Below are 18,569 nucleotides of genomic sequence, written 5' to 3'. Positions count from 1 at the left end.
TGCACTTTATCTGAATTTTGACAGTCTTTTGCACTGCAACATGAGAGGCTCTAATTTGAGCTTGCAGATTCACTTTATAAATCCAACTGATAACTAACGAGTCGATGGGAGCGGCACAGTTAATGTGAAAGACGTACGTAACCGTACCATACCAGTCTCCATCAATTTTGATCCCGATTCCCTTCACCACTTAAACAGTGAAACGACAGATTTGATCGCATTTATCACACTTAATTTATTGAATACGGTTAGTAAGTCTCTACGACCCTTACTGACTAGGACTTACAAATAGATGGGATGTACATTACTCGTTTTCAGCTTCTTGTTGCACGATGGACATTTTTTGAAGATTTTCACCGCATTTTTGATACAATCACCACAGTAGATATGGCCACATGTGGTGGAATGCGGTGCCTTTACGTCGTCCAAGCAAATAGCACAACTGTGTCGAAACTGTTTCTCTGGCGACGTTTCATCTGGATTTGGAATTTCCGGTCTGCCGGCACGCTTTCGACTGTCGTTTTGTTCCGGTGACTGGAGGCGGTGATCCGATGGTGAACCTTGATCAGATAGATCTATGGCAGGAATCACAACGGATGGCCTCGGTCGCAGTGGCTGGTCACGAAAATGACCTTATCGTCACTGTCGGTGTCGACGGAAATAACGGTAGCAACCGGAGCTACATATGACACTTCAATCACATCTGGTTGGCCTGACAATTTAAAATTCAGTTCTTTGCTTCAGCTCGTTCCAATTTTGCTACACTTACCCGATTCATCGGTCAGATGGATGGTGGAAGAAGTTGAAGTTGTTGTTGTTGTGCATTGTCCGGAGCTGGTTGGATTATCTGCCTCCCTAGTTTCCGACTGTGCAATGAACTGTTGCATCCAATCATTGGTCGTAGCTATCGTAGTGGTCTCAGGAATGTTCATTTGATCGATTTGTCGAGTATTTTCGCGAATCATATTTTCCGCCCGTGCAATCAGGTCTTCCACAGATTCTTCAGCATTTGCTCCGTCGGCTCCATCCGTTTCATTGTATTCCGGCTGAGTATCTTCTTCTTCGTTCTATGAAAGAATGTTGCGGAAATTTTGAATAATTTTCCGGAAAGAACGATCGAAAGACTTGGGCGCCTCTGTTCAAACGCAATTTTACCTTCAACGATCTGTTAATGTAATCCAAAATGAAACCGGTCATGTATGTGCTTTCGGCATCTTCAGCCAGTGGCCCAGCAAGTTCATTCGCATGGGCAGGTTCTTGTTTAACATTTTCCATCAGAAATACAATATCGTTGAAATCAGAATCCATTGCCGCTTTTCTGACGACAAGCGGATCAAACTATTGTCTTTCAAAACAGCCATTGCGTCAACGGTTTTCTTCGGAATTTGACTCTGAGTTCAATCTGTTGATCTTTTCTGATTTAACTTTGATGTTATTGATAACCCTCTCACCAATATCAGACATCATTCATGAATTTCCCCCTATCTACACTCTCGTGACCATTCAGTTCTTTCACTCAATCGGAAACTTACTCAATATATAAATGACGAGAAAGCAATGAAAGCATTGATATGGTCTTGAAAAGAGATGGTAGATTCAATGATGATGACTCTCTTTTGGAGAGCTATACTTCATTGCATCTAAATATAACAGGTAAACTGTGTTCAGTCAGTGTTTGGTTATAGAACAGGCAAGTAAGTGTTAACAAACTATAAGTAATAACTCTGTGTAAGTTACTGGGTACGGTTTTATTATAAGAGACGAGAACACACTTTATAGTCTCCGTATAGAAAATTTTTAATTAAAATAACCTGGATTTCCCGTTTTATTTGTTTGTGTACAAAGTGTTGATGAATTGCCGATGTTAATTTAATTGTAACATTTCAAACGAGTTGAACAGAGTTCACAAATTCAAGTAAATTTTTTTAGTTTAGATTTCCTTACCATACGTGTTTCAGTGGAGGTAAGATGGTAAGAAGTCTGGTAATAAAATGAAAATTTCTTTTGTTCGGGTCATGACATCTAAACTTATACAATCGTGTCTTGTGTCGAATGATAAAAATTATTTAGAGAAGTAGAACACCCATTTTGAATGAACGACTGAAGTACCACAGCAGCGTCGTCGATTCTGTTGTCGTAAAGTTTTCTTTTCTACTTAATCCAATCGATCTTAAACCGAGTGCGTTTTCCGTGTTCTTAATTAAATGAAAGGATTCTATTAATGTCTGATAAAAGATAAATGGAAAGGCTTAAGTAGATCGCATTAGAAGTTCCATAATAGGGTGGAGCGACAATTAATTTTCGATTTTTTTAATCAAATTTCGACATCGTGATCCACAATCAGTAAGTCCCTCTGATCATTTTTCCGAAAGAAGATTTTTTTAATTTTTACGTTTTAAAGGTGCCGCCGAGGGTAAAGCATTTTTTGCGTGTAAGGGATTTATCAAACATTTGGAGCGTGGACCTTTCTCCGATGGGTTCAGTGAGCTTCATCACAAAATGTCGAGAAAAGTCCAAAGTTTCTTTTAGTAAAACATTGAATTCGAAAAAAATCAATTTTGTGAACTTTGCAGCAGTTCAAAGTTGAAATTTTGTTCCCAACGAAAAATACCTCAACTTTGAAGTTAAATCTCGGAATGGGCATAATTATGACATAGATCAAAATAATCGTTATTTAACCCACGATTCAATGGGGAACTCAAAACAATTTTTTTTTCGAAAATTGGTTAGAAAATGTCCTGAAAATTTGCACATCATTGACTGTTCAGCCCAAATCCCCAACTTTGGATGAACTTTGAAAGGTTATCAATGGCACTAGGTGAATGTTCTACTTTCTGAAGTATATTGTTCTAAAAGAGGCTGATGTCAGCTTTCTAATGATACCTCATATGCTACTGAGGTCACAAAATTAGAGCGACTTTTAATCGAGAATGATGCCCAAGCTCCATCTACTCGTAATCAAAAATACGATTTGTTCTCCAACCGAAAATTTTAATGCTTTTGATGTCCATATGACATAAATGGAGGAAAATTAAGGCAACATAGCATTCTCACTCATAAAAACTATCGGAGAAAGGTCCACGCTCCAAATGTTTGATAAATCCCATACACGCGAAAAATGTTCTACTCAAAAACGCCCTCGGCGGCACCTTTAAAACGTAAAATTAAAAAAAACGAGCCATCAGAACAGTCGGAGCGTTTGCTGCGACTGAGCCCCGTACAAACCCGTATATCTATTGCGTACGTGACCCTAGTGCGTCTGTCACCCTACTTTGACCGTAAGCCTATTGCGCCGGTTAATGTAGTTAAAGTAAAATTATTATGTAATATGTACATCTTACAAATTGCGCATAGCGCAATTACGAAGCCCCGTACGACGTTCCTTTCAAATGAAACAAAAATTTCAAATTGCCCCAAAAATTTTATTTTTTGAAGGGCCTAGTATCGGCCTCAGTCCGAGGACCCAAATTTAAAATTTTTTCAACTACATTCTATTCGGCCTTTGATTACCTTCCAAATGATACAAAAATTACGAAAAACGGATGAAATTTGCTCGAGTTATATGTAAAATACACATAGGGCCCTAGTATCGGCCTCAGTCCGAGGACCCAAATTTAAAATTTTTTTCAACTACATTCTATTCGGCCTTTGATTACCTTCCAAATGAAACAAAAATTACGAAAAACGGATGAAATTTACTCGAGTTATATGTAAAATACACATAGGGCCCTAGTATCGGCCTCAGTCCGAGGACCCAAATTTAAAATTTTTTTCAACTACATTCTATTCGGCCTTTGATTACCTTCCAAATGAAACAAAAATTACGAAAAACGGATGAAATTTGCTCGAGTTATATGTAAAATACACATAGGGCCCTAGTATCGGCCTCAGTCCGAGGACCCAAATTTAAAATTTTTTCAACTACATTCTATTCGGCCTTTGATTACCTTCCAAATGATACAAAAATTACGAAAAACGGATGAAATTTGCTCGAGTTATATGTAAAATACACATAGGGCCCTAGTATCGGCCTCAGTCCGAGGACCCAAATTTAAAATTTTTTTCAACTACATTCTATTCGGCCTTTGATTACCTTCCAAATGAAACAAAAATTACGAAAAACGGATGAAATTTACTCGAGTTATATGTAAAATACACATAGGGCCCTAGTATCGGCCTCAGTCCGAGGACCCAAATTTAAAATTTTTTTCAACTACATTCTATTCGGCCTTTGATTACCTTCCAAATGAAACAAAAATTACGAAAAACGGATGAAATTTGCTCGAGTTATATGTAAAATACACATAGGGCCCTAGTATCGGCCTCAGTCCGAGGACCAAAATTTTTTTCAACTACATTCTATTCGGCCTTTGATTACCTTCCAAATGAAACAAAAATTACGAAAAACGGATGAAATTTGCTCGAGTTATATGTAAAATACACATAGGGCCCTAGTATCGGCCTCAGTCCGAGGACCCAAATTTAAATTTTTTTTCAACTACATTCTATTCGGCCTTTGATTACCTTCCAAATGAAACAAAAATTACGAAAAACGGATGAAATTTGCTCGAGTTATATGTAAAATACACATAGGGCCCTAGTAGTGGCCTTAGTCCAAGGACCCAAATTTAATTTTTTTTCAACAACATTCTATTCGGCCTTTGATTACCTTCCAAATGAAACAAAAATTACCAAAAACGGATGAAATTTACTCGAGTTATATGTGAAATACACATAGGGCCCTAGTAGCGGCCTTAGGCCAAGGACCCAAATTTAATTTTTTTTCAACAACATTCTATTCGGCATTCGATTACCTTCCAAATCAAACAAAAATTACGAAAAACATATGAAATTTACTCGAGTTATATGTAAAATACACATAGGGCCCTAGTAGCATTTCACTTCTAAGGCCCTAACTCACGGTCCACTCACCCGATTTTAAAAAACTTTTTTTTCCTGGATTGGTATTGACAATACCTATCATTTGCCGTGTCATTCCATCGTTTATTTTGCCATAAATATCAGCAAAAGACCTTAAATCACTTAGGTGGCCCTAACTCACGAATGGCCGACCCGAATATGCCCATCTTCGAACTTAGCCTCACTATTGCGACTATCTTTAAGGGAAAAAAAAATTTTTGAATTCGGATTTGATTTACTCAAGATATCGACGTGACAGACGGACAGACGGACAGACAAAATTTTTATTGCAGATTCGTCATCTATGAACATAGGCAAACACTTTGCCCTTACCGTCTGCTTCGAATTCCATCAATTACACACGGCATCGTAATCCTATAAGCCCCTTTGTACTTCGTACGGGGCTAAAAATTCTGAAAAATGATCAGATGGGCTTACTGATTGTGGATCACGATGTCGAAATTTGATAAAAAATCGAAAATTAATTGTCGCTCCTCCCTATTCCATAAATCGTTATTAAAGTGACTTTGAGCAAAAAGCTACGACAACTATATTTTCGACAAGAGTGTAGTTCTAACTATTCCAGCTGAAAGCGAGGTATACAACAACATTTGTCGGAACAGTTGTTGAAGCTTGTTGTTCAAAAAGTTCAAAAACACTCGACATAGGCTGCGAGTATCGCAATATCGTCACCTCATGTAATGCATTACGTAGTAGCAGCATCCAAAGTATTCTGGTCTATTGCCTGCCACATCACAAAGGAATTGACGCCGTAAGTGCGGTTAAAATTCAAAAGGGAAAGTCCGTAATACTTTCTGTCGCAGCGTCGTTTTCATACAAGCGTTTCATTAAATCGTTCACTTGAAATTCAAATTTTAGGCACACTTATGGCGTGAACGCATATAAAACGAACCAAAAATATTAGATCATTTTCGTACGGCGCAGACAGCATGCAATTGTTTACTTTCGCAATGGACAGTATATAAAATCAATTACGTAATTTTTGTGGAACTTTTTATTTTACTTTGTGTGTTTGCAGCAAGAGGCAAAGGCCCCACACTTGGAAAAATCAAAAATTCGAACCAAAATCAGAACTATTGCGAATTATTTCTTAAATTAATTCTACTCTGTGCACGAATCTTGTCATGAAATTGTGGACTGTTGGGATGCTTGATTATATTTTTATGGAATCCTCATTTTATCAGAATGAGTCGATTCCGAAGTTGACAATGTCCACTTCAATTGAGTAAGGAGTTGTTATGTGTTCGCAATCTGATTTGTGATTTATTATTATTCGCAGTCATGATTTACTGCCTTGAAAAGGAAACTATTTGGTAACTGATTGACGGTCAATTTGATGGTGGTTGAATGATTCAATCTCAAGTCTACTACTTCGTTTGATATAACAAACTTTAAGTGTAATATTGCATCGTAGATTGTATCAAACTTCCATAAGAATCTACTTCCCTTGAAAGTACATAAAATTACCTTTCTAATGACACCCCTCACGACCCTGTGTGGCTCGTGTAACTGGAGAAATGTTTGTAAGAAAAGTGCGTGTTTTCGGTTTTTGATCACCTCACACTAGCCACACAAGCTTCGAAGAATTTTTTTAAAAGTGGTTTTGACGTCTGGAGTCGAACACCTTACTGGGTACATACAAAAATTCCAATGGAAAATGCGTCCGATTTCGGTCTGATGATTTTCAGAAGAATCCCTCTGACTAAGAGGTAAGACTAAGAGGTAGAAGAACATTATATTGGGAATACCTGATAGGTCAGAATATAATCAAAAATCAATAACAATCCGTTCACAATCAGATCAATGAACTTTTAATTTCTCTATCGAAAATTACATTGATTTCAACATGCATAAGACCTCAACAACAACAACAACACAATTATGTACATTACACATACGGTACACTATATAATTTTGAGCGAAAATAAATTGAATACAAAAATTATTATCATTTCTTTTGCATGCATGACCAGACGACGGTAGTGACCTACTAATAATGTAATAAAGTTGAACAGAGTGAATTTTAGTTTTATTTGCTGAAATTTGTATTAACAATATGACTTTTTTGTTCGTATACTGATGTTATGTATAGCATTTCCGACAGTTTGCCATCAAATTAAGAAAGTAGTTCTTGACACAAAATATCCATAAAGTTTGTGAGCGGTTTTTTTTTGTGTTGACTCTCTGATGGACTTTTTGTTCCGTCACTCCGACTCAATAGAATTGATAAATATTTATTTTGAATTATGATAATGATTTTAATACGAAGAAGAAGCAACCAAAAAAAATTATTAATTTAATATTCAAATGATAATTCAAGTGAAACTCCATCAAATGTCTCATCCGAAAGTATTATCTGCGGGAAAGTATTTCTTATACTTTCTGAGAAAATGAGGTTCGTCGCTCATATAAGCAGGTCTGATTTTACAATAGCCATTTTCATATCGCAATACGCAATAGATATGAAAATTTTCAACCAGAGACGAAGCCGAGGCTGACAACACATCCTATGCGTGAGCTTAGGTACATGTGATAAGCAAAACAAGAATAGACCGGCTATAAGCCTAGTGAGGTCTTTTTTCTTTCTCTCAATTTTCTCACTTCTCGAGATACTAACTACCAAATACGTGAGTTACAAATAGGCAAGCAGGAAGAATAGTTTCTTCAGTCGATATCCAGCTGTTGAACAGTAAACATCGCCACCATCGTTCTATCAGTTTCGTAGTCAACTACCAATTTTGTATTCAACTACCAAACTCAACTATTCAACAACCATTTTGGTATTCAACTACCAGTTATCGAATTATCGAATTATAAATAGGCAAGCAGCCTAAATAATCTCATCAGTTGGTGTGCAGCTCTCAAACAGTTAACATATCTACCACCTTTCTATCAGTATGGTAGTCAACTACCAGTTTGGTAGTCAACTACCAAAAATTCAAGCTTTAAATAGGCAAGCAGGCAGAATAATTTTGTCAGTCGGTGCGCAGCTCTCGAATAGTAAACATCTCTGCCGAAAATTACGTTTGGTAGTCAATTATAATATTGGCAGTCAGTTACCAACTACAAAATTTTAGAATTGCAATGTTAACTGTGAGCTATCGGTTATCAGATAACAAATAATTATTATTTGCCTGGTGTTGATTTGCTCATAGTAGCATTGCAATTTTGAATTTCAGCTGGCAACTACCAAAAATATCAACTACCAAAACTATCACCTACCAAAACTACCACCTACCAAATTTTCGTTTTATAAATCGGCAAGCAGGTAGAATAATTTCGTCAGTCGGTGCGTAGTTCTCGAATAGTAAACATCTCTGCCGAAAATTACGTTCGGTTGTCAGATACCAACTACCAAATTTTCGAATTGCAATGCTAACAATGAGCGATCGGTTATCAGATAACAAATAATTATTATTTGCCTGGTGTTGATTTGCTCATAGTAGCATTGCAATTTATCATCGTGGTAGCCAACTACCAATTCTCGTGTGAAAATAGACAAGCAGTCAGAATAATTGCATCAGTCGGTGCAAAGCCCTCGAATAGTAAACATCTCGCCGGTAATTAATTCGGTTGTCAACTATCACCGTGGTAGTCACCGTGGTAGTCAACTACAAACTACCAAATTTTCGAATTGCAATGCCAACTATGAGCGATTGGTTATCAGATAACAAATAATTATTATTTGCCTGGTGTTGATTTGCTCATAGTAGCATTGCAATTTTGAATCAAGGCTGTTATCGTCTCATTTTTTATTTGTGACACAGACACATGGACGGACAGACAGACAGACGGACAGACAGACAAACAGACGGACAGATGAAGTGTCCGTAATAGGGTTTTTTTCTAAAAGAAAAAAGACCTAAAAATTTGCAATACAGGGCCGTAATTCTCACCTTTCCATACATGTGTTTGATGAATGATGTGTATGAATGAAGATTTTTTCACCAGTACCTTTGGTGCGTTCAATAGCGGCTTCGCCTCGGGTTGACAATCGACGATTAAGAGTGATATCGCCAAGACTTCAGGCGATTGGGGAACAAGCGGGCTCCGATTTTAATAAATGATAGCTCGTTGGATTCGTCTTTCAATCCTAGGAAACACATATCTTTCACGTTTTTCGAAAAAAAATTATTTTCTGTGAAAAGCGTTCAAAAGTAAAGACATGTCAGAGGGTATCGAAAATAGTTTTTCGGCAATAACCTCAACACATGCCTCAATAAAAAATTTCCCAGCAAGACAGTGTACGGTACTTTGTTGTCTTGTGACCAGAAAATGCGAAAAGCCGGTTTTGAGCAAGACACTAATGACGCATTTTCTGGCCGAAAGACAACAAAATACATTTGTGAGTTGGTTTTTATCGCACCACTATAATGAATCACTTTCGCCTCATCTAATGTAATCTACTATTATATGTCCACTCAAAGCAATCATTCAACTTTAGGTTGCATCAAATGCGTCTGCTGAACAAATCAAAATGGATAAGGCTATTCTTGTAATTGTGGTGGTTGCAGCATTCTTTGTGAACGATGTTGTTCCTGTGAAATACGTTCCGAAGTGGAAGAAACAGGTTGGTTTAAAAAAAAATGTTCTTCAGGCAACGTTCAAACTTCAATGCCGTCGTTAATCGTGGATTCAAGATTCAATTATGGATTGTTCGAAGTGTATTGACAAATGTACTTTGAAATCTATTACTTAATTTGTTTTAAGTGTCGAGTAAACTAAACTGAGCACTGTATGACAAGTGCAATCTGTTACGGGCGGTTATCATCTGTTATCGATAACGACTTCAGCAATAATCGGCAATCTCTAACTAATGCAGTATTATATAGCAAAATTCATATTCAAAACAAATGAAGTAAAAGATTTCGAAATCAATTTCTTGAAAGTACTTGGATCAAATGAAGTAATAGATCCGATAGTAAAACTGATGATAATGTTTGTCGTAGCAGTCTAAGAAATGTTAGAAATATGGATTTGCAAATGCGATTGTGGGATACGCCCAATGGCATAATAGTGGGAGATACGCCTGACCTTACACTTGTTACCATTCCATATAAATAGCTCAATTTCATTTGTTGCAGGCTTGCGAAATGCCCTCTTCACAAAACGAATATTCCCACTACACTTGCGATGATAACGGAGACGTAAAGTGTTTACCGGGTTGGCAGGGAGATTTGTGTGACGTTCCCATTTGCAGAAAGGGTTGTGATCCACTTCAAGGTATTCGAATTAATTTATTTCAATTCTTTGTCGATTAGAGCTGGAAGAAAAATGTATTCTTGTCACGGATAGGATATTGTAACCGACCGGGCGAATGTCGTTGCAAGCTCGGATTTTACGGTGAACTTTGTAAAAGTTGCATTCCACTACCGGGATGCCAGCACGGAAGCTGTAACGTTTCTTTCGAATGTGTTTGCAAAGCTGGATGGGATGGTCTGTTTTGCAGTGAACGTAAGTGCGGGAAAAATCTTTCGAGCTGCATCAACATGAAATGTTCCAACTTTTTACGTGTTCCCTTATGCAGCTATTTGCCGCAAGGACTGTCATCAAACAAGAGGATATTGTGAGTCACCGGGTGAATGTCGTTGCAGATTGGGATGGGCGGGACCAACGTGCAAGGAATGTCAAGTATTACCGGGATGTCAGCATGGAACATGCTCAAAGCCATTGGAATGCAAATGTCTACCGGGATACACTGGAATTCTTTGCCAAAGTCGTGAGTCAAACGTTTACTTTAAAGTAACAGCTTGTCGGGACATAGCGTGACCATTCATTCTGTCATTCAATCACATTTCAGCCATTTGTGCCGCAAATTGTCATCAAACCAGAGGGTATTGTCGCAGGCCTGGTGAATGCCGGTGAGTTTAAGCTACAGTGAAATTGACGACTTAAAAGACTGACCCGCTCTTGTTTCGTTGTTGCAGTTGTAAAGTTGGTTGGACTGGTGAAAATTGCTCAAAATGTCATCCCTATCCAGGATGCAAGAATGGCGATTGCAGACGACCATGGGAATGTAACTGTAAGACAGGATGGGGAGGCATGCTTTGCGATGAACGTAAGTTTTGTTGAATCCTTCAAGCAATTAACCTGTTAATTATCGAGTCTTTTCAAGACATTTATTGATGGGAAATCTTTTACTTCATTTGTTTAACTTGCATCAAAGACTTCAAGTCAAAGGAATAAACACTGAAGGTAATGCGATCTTCAGAGGACAAGAAAAAACGAACCCAAGTTTCGGGTGAATTTATAGTGCAGCATCTATGTCGTCTAGTGTAGCGCTAACGATTTGTATAGAATTGATGAAATGTGGTGAATATGACCGCCTGAAACTTGGACTCCGTGTGTTTTTGAAGATTTACGTTACCTTCAGTGGTTTCTTTACATTGGTGCTAGTATACAAAGCCTTCACAGCTCTTTGCTTCCACTCATGCCATTGTTGTCGATATAACAGCTAAATCAAACAATTTTCCTTTTCCACCAGCACTAAACTACTGCGAAGAGAATCCGAACACCTGCGAAAACGGTGGAAAATGTACATCGTTGATCAAGGACGACGGGCATTTCAAATGTGAATGTCCCTCAGGCTATCGTGGCCAGAAATGCGAAATTCTACCACCGATGATGACTACGACCTCTACATCAACCGTTGAACCGGCAACCATGGATCCATCGGATGCTGCGGAAGAGGGCGAAAACGATACGGACAACGAAGCGTAGAGTGAAAAGGCAATTCTCGATTTGCTGAAAATTTATTTATTTATTTATTTGAACATGACCTACTTAAGCGGTAACGACTGGTTCTTTTATTCCGGTAGACTAGCCATTAGATCCACAACCATTTTGTTGTCATCGAGAATCTGTGTTGGCGGCTTCTTTTTCTGATTTTTCGTCAACACTTTGGCATAACAGGCATCCGACTTGAATGTCTTGACCTTCGAATGACCAAAATTGATTGTTCTGATGGGCTTCTGAGTGTCGCTGACACCATCAACCGGCATCGATTCGACCGTATCACCACTGACTAATTCCGATTTGTTATTTTTGTTTGCGCTTGACTTAACATCGAATCGGAAATTGTTGGGGAATTTGTGGCCCGTAATGCAATGGTCCTTTCGCTCGTCTGCATTCGCGAACATTAGTCGGCATTCCTCGACGTAGCAAGCAAACATCGGTTTTGTCTGCGATTGCACAGCAAAAAATGAATCGTGCGTCTCCGAAAGGTGCAGATCCAACAAATGGGCACTGGGCAGGTTTTTATGGCATTCATTGCACAGATGACGATGGCATGAATTGTAGTGACCTTCGTAGCCGAATATCGTATCGAATTCCTTCTGGCAATTCGGAATATTGCATCGGACAAGGTTCTTTATGTGCAGATCTTCCTCGGCAATGACACTGTAAACGCCCAATTTTTTGACCGGCTGCTCCAGTTTGTTTCCATCGTCGAATATGGGATCGTCTGGAAGGAAATTTGGAAATATTACGATCTACGTCATTTTGTTTGTGAAATATAGTAGAACGTAGATCGCTATGTGAACCTCAATACCCGACCAGTCACATCGCTATTCGGCATATCGAGGCGAATTCGACAAAAAACTGTTTCCTGGGTTTACCTTTCAATCTGAATCCAACCCCATATTTCAGTAAAGTTTCTACAATTTCATTCGAGTTGACCGTTTCCACTTCCATCATTGTAAATAAACCAAAATAATAAACAAAAGTGACAGCAATTTCTGTTGACAGTACAATGAATGAGTTTTATTCACTTGAAAAATCGTCATTCCCACAAACGTCAAACGTCACCGCTCTGTGAGGTAATTCGAAATTTCCGCGAAAACAAAAACAAGATCCAACTTTCGACAGAGAATAGACTTCTGTCAATATTTCATTCGATCGATTCTGCTGCAGTTGTTGGTACCAAGGCTCTGAAAGAACAGGTTAAGACAACTGTGAGTTGATCACGAAGGCGGTGACACACAAATTGCGTCAACGGCTACGAAGTTTATATGTAAAGTGGAACGAGTGGAACTTAACAAAACAAAATTCCGAATTTTCCTAAACAACATTTTCTTCAAATTGATTTCACACACAGCCTGTACTGAGTGCGTTTATCAATTTCGGTGTCACCCGCCTTCTTGGGTGTCTTTACCTGTTCTTTCAGAACCTTGCCTTCGTAGCTATCTTAACCGGTTGTTTCAGAACCTTTGTTTGTACACGAAAAAAGATGAAGAGCTAGGAAAAGCTTTCCGTTCTAGTTTACTAGAAAAGTAAGAAATAGACTGACAATACCTAGTCGTAAAACTGAAGCTAAATGCTAAAGTAAACGGACATTACCTTCAATGTTTACATACTATGATCCGGTCGACCTACCAAAGAATAACTGGAGCAGATTCTCGTGAATTTAAGAATTCGTAACTTGTCACCTTAAAAGTTACGAATTGTATGGAGAACTCTTAGCTTGAGGGTGACAACTGTCAAGTTTTGAATTCTTATTTTCATTAAAAACGATGGCCAGCTTTGGAAAATATGTACCGTAACGACCGCGTTCTAAAACGTCTTCCATGAGAATTTCTTTCTTAAATCTGATGTGTTTAAAGAGGATGTCAAAAAGAATGTCACCCATTTTCTGTCTTTTTTCTCTTTAACACCCTATTGGAAAGTCGCTGGAAAGATACGTTTTAACAAATTGAAATAATTCAATTTTGCCGATGCGAAAGTAACAGCTCATCTGAACCAACAAAATTTCTACGAGAAAAATGTGACGCAGTCTTTCTAGTACAATTTCTAAAATGAATGATATCGCTAGAGTTGACGCTTTCAGCGTTTAGGAAAATTTATCTGCCACATGGGACGCTGATTTTTTGGTGTTGAGGATTTTCGCGCTTAAACCACAAAGTGACATTTTCCTTATACAAAATATGTCATTTTGTCAATTATTGTGAATGACGCGGCGCGAAATTCCTAGCAACCCATTTTCTTTGTAAAATTTTTGATGTTTTCAGTCAATTTTTTTTGGTAAAAATTATTTGGCAGAACTGTAATTAGGTGTACAATTTAATTTTTGCGTGAAAGCGTCAACTCTAGCGATATCATTCATTTTAGAAATAAGGAAGGAGCATTCTCAAAATATTGTCTCATTTAAAAGATCTTACAAAAAGAAGATCTATGAAAATAGCACTTCCCACTCAATTTCCCACCCAAATCACATCCACTCTGAACTTAGTCAAATATAGTTTAACGAAGAAAATCGTCTTTAAAGTCGTTAATCGTAACATGAGTATTGTTTTTGAAACGTCAAATCATCAAACAAAAATTTAGTGTCGGCTGTGAAAATTGAAATAATTTCGGTGATTTCGATGTGATTTAATACAGATTTTGAGTGAAAATGTGCTTCTTGTGTTATTTTAACAGTTCGCTTAGCGGTTGACTTCAAATATTCGTCAAAGCCACCAAAATGATGAGAAATTTATTATGTCCAATCATGTAAACAAACAACAATACAGTGTTTAAGGAGAGCGAAAACCAGTTAAATTTAATTGGTCTCGGGGTCACCTGTCAAATATTCATCAATGAAAAAAGAAATTGAGAGTTAAGCCCAGTTTAAATTTGTATGTGATTTCTCTCATTTTGGCGTGTGACCCCGAGACCAGTTTAAACAAAGTGGTCAAAAATTGCTCTTCTTAAACACTGTATATTGTCGTTTCGTGGGATGGGTGGGATGTAAGTTTCTAAAGAGATGATCCAGTAGAAATAAAATGTCGGCGGTAATCTTAAAAATTACGTTTTACCGGAAACGCTTTAGTTTAAATGTGCGTACGTTTCCGGTGAAATAAATTAGTGCGAAAGCATCCACTTTAGAGAAGCTTTACGATAACACCTTTAGTTAGAGGTGTGTCACATTCCTTATTGTACTACAAAGACTTCGTCACACTTTTCTCGTAGATATTTCGTTGGTGTATCATGTCCGGAGCGATAGCGGAGGACTTGACGCAGTCTAACTTCCAAAAAAAGAACGAAGAAAATTTTTTGAGACGCGGCAACTATATATAGGCGAGAATTTAAGTTTCTTTCCTTTGGCCTGTATCACCACAAATCCTATTCTATCTTATTCGCGCTTCAAATACGAGCAAAACGAGCTATCACTCGACTATGTAACTTTAAAATTGCCGGAGATACATCGTTTTGAAGTTGGTCATTTTGATAGAAAATGCACCAAATTAACGTTTTCCAAACAATCAAAATCTTTCAACTTACTCTGTATGTTTCTATCTGTCTATCTGTCTATCTGTCTATCTGTCTATCTATCGACGGTCGATCTCGGAAACTAGTCAGCCAATCTCCATTAAATTTTGCAGGAACCTCAGGGTGGGCATAAAAATGAAAATGTGATACGCCATTACCCCAGGAAAAACCAGAATTTTGTTTTATTGGCCTCGAAGTGGTTTCTGAGTGTGGTTTTCGAGGGTCGGGAACGCGTTTTCAGCTGTAGCTCAGCTGTATTGAAACCTGCAGGGGCGTGTGACCCATCAAATGAAAGGTATTCGCCACACGAATCGAACAAAAAAATAATTAGAAAAATTGGTGCAGATTTGGTTGAGCTAGAGTGGTCAGAGTGACCAAATTTTGAGCTACTCGAGCGTAGGATGAAAGGACTAATATTTTTTGGCTTATGAGAGATAGAGATTTACTTTCTTCGGCAAAGTCTCAGAGTTTTACGAGTAGAACACATTGGCATATGTGAAAAATGTCGAAAGTTGGAAATGGGTGGGTCAATTATGTTTTTAGAGGTATATCTTGAATGGTGGCAGATAGAGAGTTACTTTCTTCGGCAAAGTCTCAGAGTTTTACGAGTAGAAAAGAAGGGCATTTGCGAAAAATGTCGAAAGTTGGAAATGTGTGGGTCAATTGGGGTTTTGGAGATATTTCTTGAATGGTGGCAGATAGAGAATTACTTTCTTCGTCAAATTTTCGATTTTCGTCAAATTTTCGAATTTCGTCAAATTTTCAAATTTCGTCAAATTTTCAAATTTCGTCAAATTTTCAAATTTCGTCAAATTTTCAAATTTCGTCAAATTTTCAAATTTCGTCAAATTTTCAAATTTCGTCAAATTTTCAAATTTCGTCAAATTTTCAAATTTCGTCAAATTTTCAAATTTCGTCAAATTTTCAAATTTTCAAATTTCGTCAAATTTTCAAATTTCGTCAAATTTTCAAATTTCGTCAAATTTTCAAATTTCGTCAAATTTTCGATTTTCGTCAAATTTTCGATTTTCGTCAAATTTTCGAATTTCGTCAAATTTCGTCAAATTTTCGAATTTCGTCAGATTTCGTCAAATTTTCGAATTTCGTCAAATTTTCGATTTTCGTCAAATTTTCGATTTTCGTCAAATTTTCGAATTTAGTCAAATTTTCAAATTTCGTCAAATTTTCGAATTTCGTCAAATTTTCAAATTTCGTCAAATTTTCAAATTTTGTCAAATTTTCAAATTTCGTCAAATTTTCAAATTTCGTCAAATTTTCGATTTTCGTCAAATTTTCGATTTTCGTCAAATTTTCGATTTTCGTCAAATTTTCGAATTTCGTCAAATTTCGTCAAATTTTCGATTTTTGTCAAATTTTCGAATTTCGTCAAATTTCGTCAAATTTTCGAATTTCGTCAAATTTCGTCAAATTTTCGAATTTCGTCAGATTTCGTCAAATTTTCGAATTTCGTCAAATTTTCAAATTTCGTCAAATTTTCGATTTTCGTCAAATTTTCGATTTTCGTCAAATTTTCGATTTTCGTCAAATTTTCGAATTTCGTCAGATTTCGTCAAATTTTCGAATTTCGTCAGATTTCGTCAAATTTTCGAATTTCGTCAAATTTTCGATTTTCGTCAAATTTTCGATTTTCGTCAAATTTTCGAATTTCGTCAAATTTCGTCAAATTTTCGAATTTCGTCAGATTTCGTCAAATTTTCGAATTTCGTCAAATTTTCGATTTTCGTCAAATTTTCGATTTTCTTCAAATTTTCAAATTTAGTCAAATTTTCAAATTTCGTCAAATTTTCGAATTTCGTCAAATTTTCAAATTTCGTCAAATTTTTAAATTTCGTCAAATTTTCAAATTTAGTCAAATTTTCGAATTTCGTCAAATTTTCGAATTTCGTCAAATTTTCGATTTTTGTCAAATTTTCGAATTTCGTCAAATTTCGTCAAATTTTCGAATTTCGTCAAATTTCGTCAAATTTTCGAATTTCGTCAGATTTCGTCAAATTTTCGAATTTCGTCAAATTTTCGATTTTCGTCAAATTTTCGATTTTCTTCAAATTTTCAAATTTAGTCAAATTTTCAAATTTCGTCAAATTTTCGAATTTCGTCAAATTTTCAAATTTCGTCAAATTTTCAAATTTTGTCAAATTTTCAAATTTCGTCAAATTTTCGAATTTCGTCAAATTTTCGAATTTCGTCAAATTTTCGATTTTCGTCAAATTTTCGATTTTCGTCAAATTTTCGAATTTCGTCAAATTTCGTCAAATTTTCGAATTTCGTCAGATTTCGTCAAATTTTCGAATTTCGTCAAATTTTCGATTTTCGTCAAATTTTCGATTTTCTTCAAATTTTCAAATTTAGTCAAATTTTCAAATTTCGTCAAATTTTCGAATTTCGTCAAATTTTCAAATTTCGTCAAATTTTTAAATTTCGTCAAATTTTCAAATTTAGTCAAATTTTCGAATTTCGTCAAATTTTCGAATTTCGTCAAATTTTCGATTTTTGTCAAATTTTCGAATTTCGTCAAATTTCGTCAAATTTTCGAATTTCGTCAAATTTTCGAATTTCGTCAAATTTCGTCAAATTTTCAAATTTCGTCAAATTTTCGAATTTCGTCAAATTTTCAGGGAATAGTCAACATAGCGGTCACTACACAGCTTAGATTACAATTCGGAATCAATGACACCTTCTCAATGATACAAACTTAACGACAAAACGTTGGCCACGTTTGGCTAAAAATGTATATGTTCTCTTCTATGAAAGCGTTTCTACACGTTAAGTTATATAGAATTTAGGTTTTCATATTATTTGCATTCACATCTTCACAAGAAGACGTAATATTGCACCAACTTTTTTACTTCAAAGTAAAATATGGTTTCATTGAGCGGCGTCTTACAACTAATATTGGTATCCTATGGATATAGATCGTAAGTGCGCTAGGTTAGAATGGTCCGGAGCACTGAGTATGAGTATACTAGATGCGGCACTGCACATTACGCATTTTATGCGAAGATTACTGTGTAGAGGTAGACTTTACTATTGCGAATTTTGACAACATGCACATACTTGAAACATTTCAAATCAAAGGTGTGCAAAATTAGCGTAACAAAAAGACTTTTGAAATTTTTGCATATCCTAAAGTGTATAAAAAGAGACAAAATGTGGAGCCTTGATTATCAACACTATTTTTGTTCACAATTATGGACCATTTCATCATTGGTACGTATTAGCGTGTTACTAAAACAACTTTATGCAACTCATCCCTTACCAGTCGGCGCACCGCCGCCGACTATTTTAAAACCGGCACACACCTCTAACTTTCGTCAACTTCCGACTTAACTTCTAAAACGACTGATATCCCGGCAAAAACTCTT

The 18,569-nt window shown here is 36.6% G+C and overlaps 3 protein-coding genes across 4 annotated transcripts; 1 reads left to right on the top strand and 2 right to left on the bottom strand.

The window, feature by feature from the left end:
* Positions 1-573: 573 nt before the first annotated feature.
* On the bottom strand, positions 574-1,199 carry LOC119076161. Its single transcript, XM_037182846.1, has 3 exons — positions 1,156-1,199; positions 770-1,067; positions 574-712 (listed from the first exon to the last, which is right to left on the bottom strand). Exons 1-3 carry the CDS (start codon positions 1,195-1,197, stop codon positions 588-590), a joined length of 465 nt encoding a protein of 154 aa, XP_037038741.1. The 5' UTR covers positions 1,198-1,199; the 3' UTR covers positions 574-587.
* Positions 1,200-1,652: 453 nt separating this feature from the next.
* Positions 1,653-11,735, top strand: LOC119076107 (delta-like protein 1). Of its 2 annotated transcripts, none has more exons than XM_037182768.1 (8): positions 1,653-1,694; positions 9,386-9,511; positions 10,026-10,164; positions 10,237-10,395; positions 10,469-10,660; positions 10,742-10,802; positions 10,869-10,999; positions 11,426-11,735. In XM_037182768.1, the coding sequence occupies exons 2-8, from the start codon at positions 9,419-9,421 to the stop codon at positions 11,659-11,661; spliced, it is 1,011 nt and encodes a 336-aa protein (XP_037038663.1). In that variant the 5' UTR covers positions 1,653-1,694; positions 9,386-9,418; the 3' UTR covers positions 11,662-11,735. The 2 variants fall into 2 exon arrangements, with proteins under 2 accessions (XP_037038663.1, XP_037038662.1); XM_037182767.1 differs by lacking the exon at positions 1,653-1,694 and adding an exon at positions 1,953-1,971.
* On the bottom strand, positions 11,675-12,673 carry LOC119076139 (protein lethal(2)k10201). The gene is made up of 2 exons (XM_037182813.1): positions 12,558-12,673; positions 11,675-12,403 (listed from the first exon to the last, which is right to left on the bottom strand). The coding sequence occupies exons 1-2, from the start codon at positions 12,634-12,636 to the stop codon at positions 11,748-11,750; spliced, it is 735 nt and encodes a 244-aa protein (XP_037038708.1). The 5' UTR covers positions 12,637-12,673; the 3' UTR covers positions 11,675-11,747.
* Positions 12,674-18,569: the final 5,896 nt, after the last annotated feature.

The sequence above is a fragment of the Bradysia coprophila genome, unplaced genomic scaffold (assembly GCF_014529535.1).
Source record: "Bradysia coprophila strain Holo2 unplaced genomic scaffold, BU_Bcop_v1 contig_232, whole genome shotgun sequence".
NCBI lineage: Eukaryota > Metazoa > Arthropoda > Insecta > Diptera > Sciaridae > Bradysia > Bradysia coprophila.
Note: the sequence above shows the minus strand (reverse complement) of the source record. Positions and strands in the feature narration are given on the sequence as shown.

Bases quoted from the DNA above. Each gene is read 5' to 3' on its own strand.
- LOC119076139 (XM_037182813.1), bottom strand. From the start codon at position 12,636: ATGATGGAAGTGGAAACGGTCAACTCGAATGAAATTGTAGAAACTTTA. The intron at 12,404-12,557 runs GTAAACCCAGGA...ATTTCCTTCCAG, and splicing joins GGTTGGATTCAGATTGAAAG to ACGATCCCATATTCGACGAT.
- LOC119076161 (XM_037182846.1), bottom strand. From the start codon at position 1,197: ATGACCGGTTTCATTTTGGATTACATTAACAGATCGTTGAAG. The intron at 1,068-1,155 runs GTAAAATTGCGT...ATTCTTTCATAG, and splicing joins ACATTAACAGATCGTTGAAG to AACGAAGAAGAAGATACTCA. The intron at 713-769 runs GTAAGTGTAGCA...TTAAATTGTCAG, and splicing joins CCATCTGACCGATGAATCGG to GCCAACCAGATGTGATTGAA.
- LOC119076107 (XM_037182767.1), top strand. The intron at 10,396-10,468 runs GTAAGTGCGGGA...TCCCTTATGCAG, and splicing joins TGGTCTGTTTTGCAGTGAAC to CTATTTGCCGCAAGGACTGT. The intron at 10,661-10,741 runs GTGAGTCAAACG...ATCACATTTCAG, and splicing joins TGGAATTCTTTGCCAAAGTC to CCATTTGTGCCGCAAATTGT.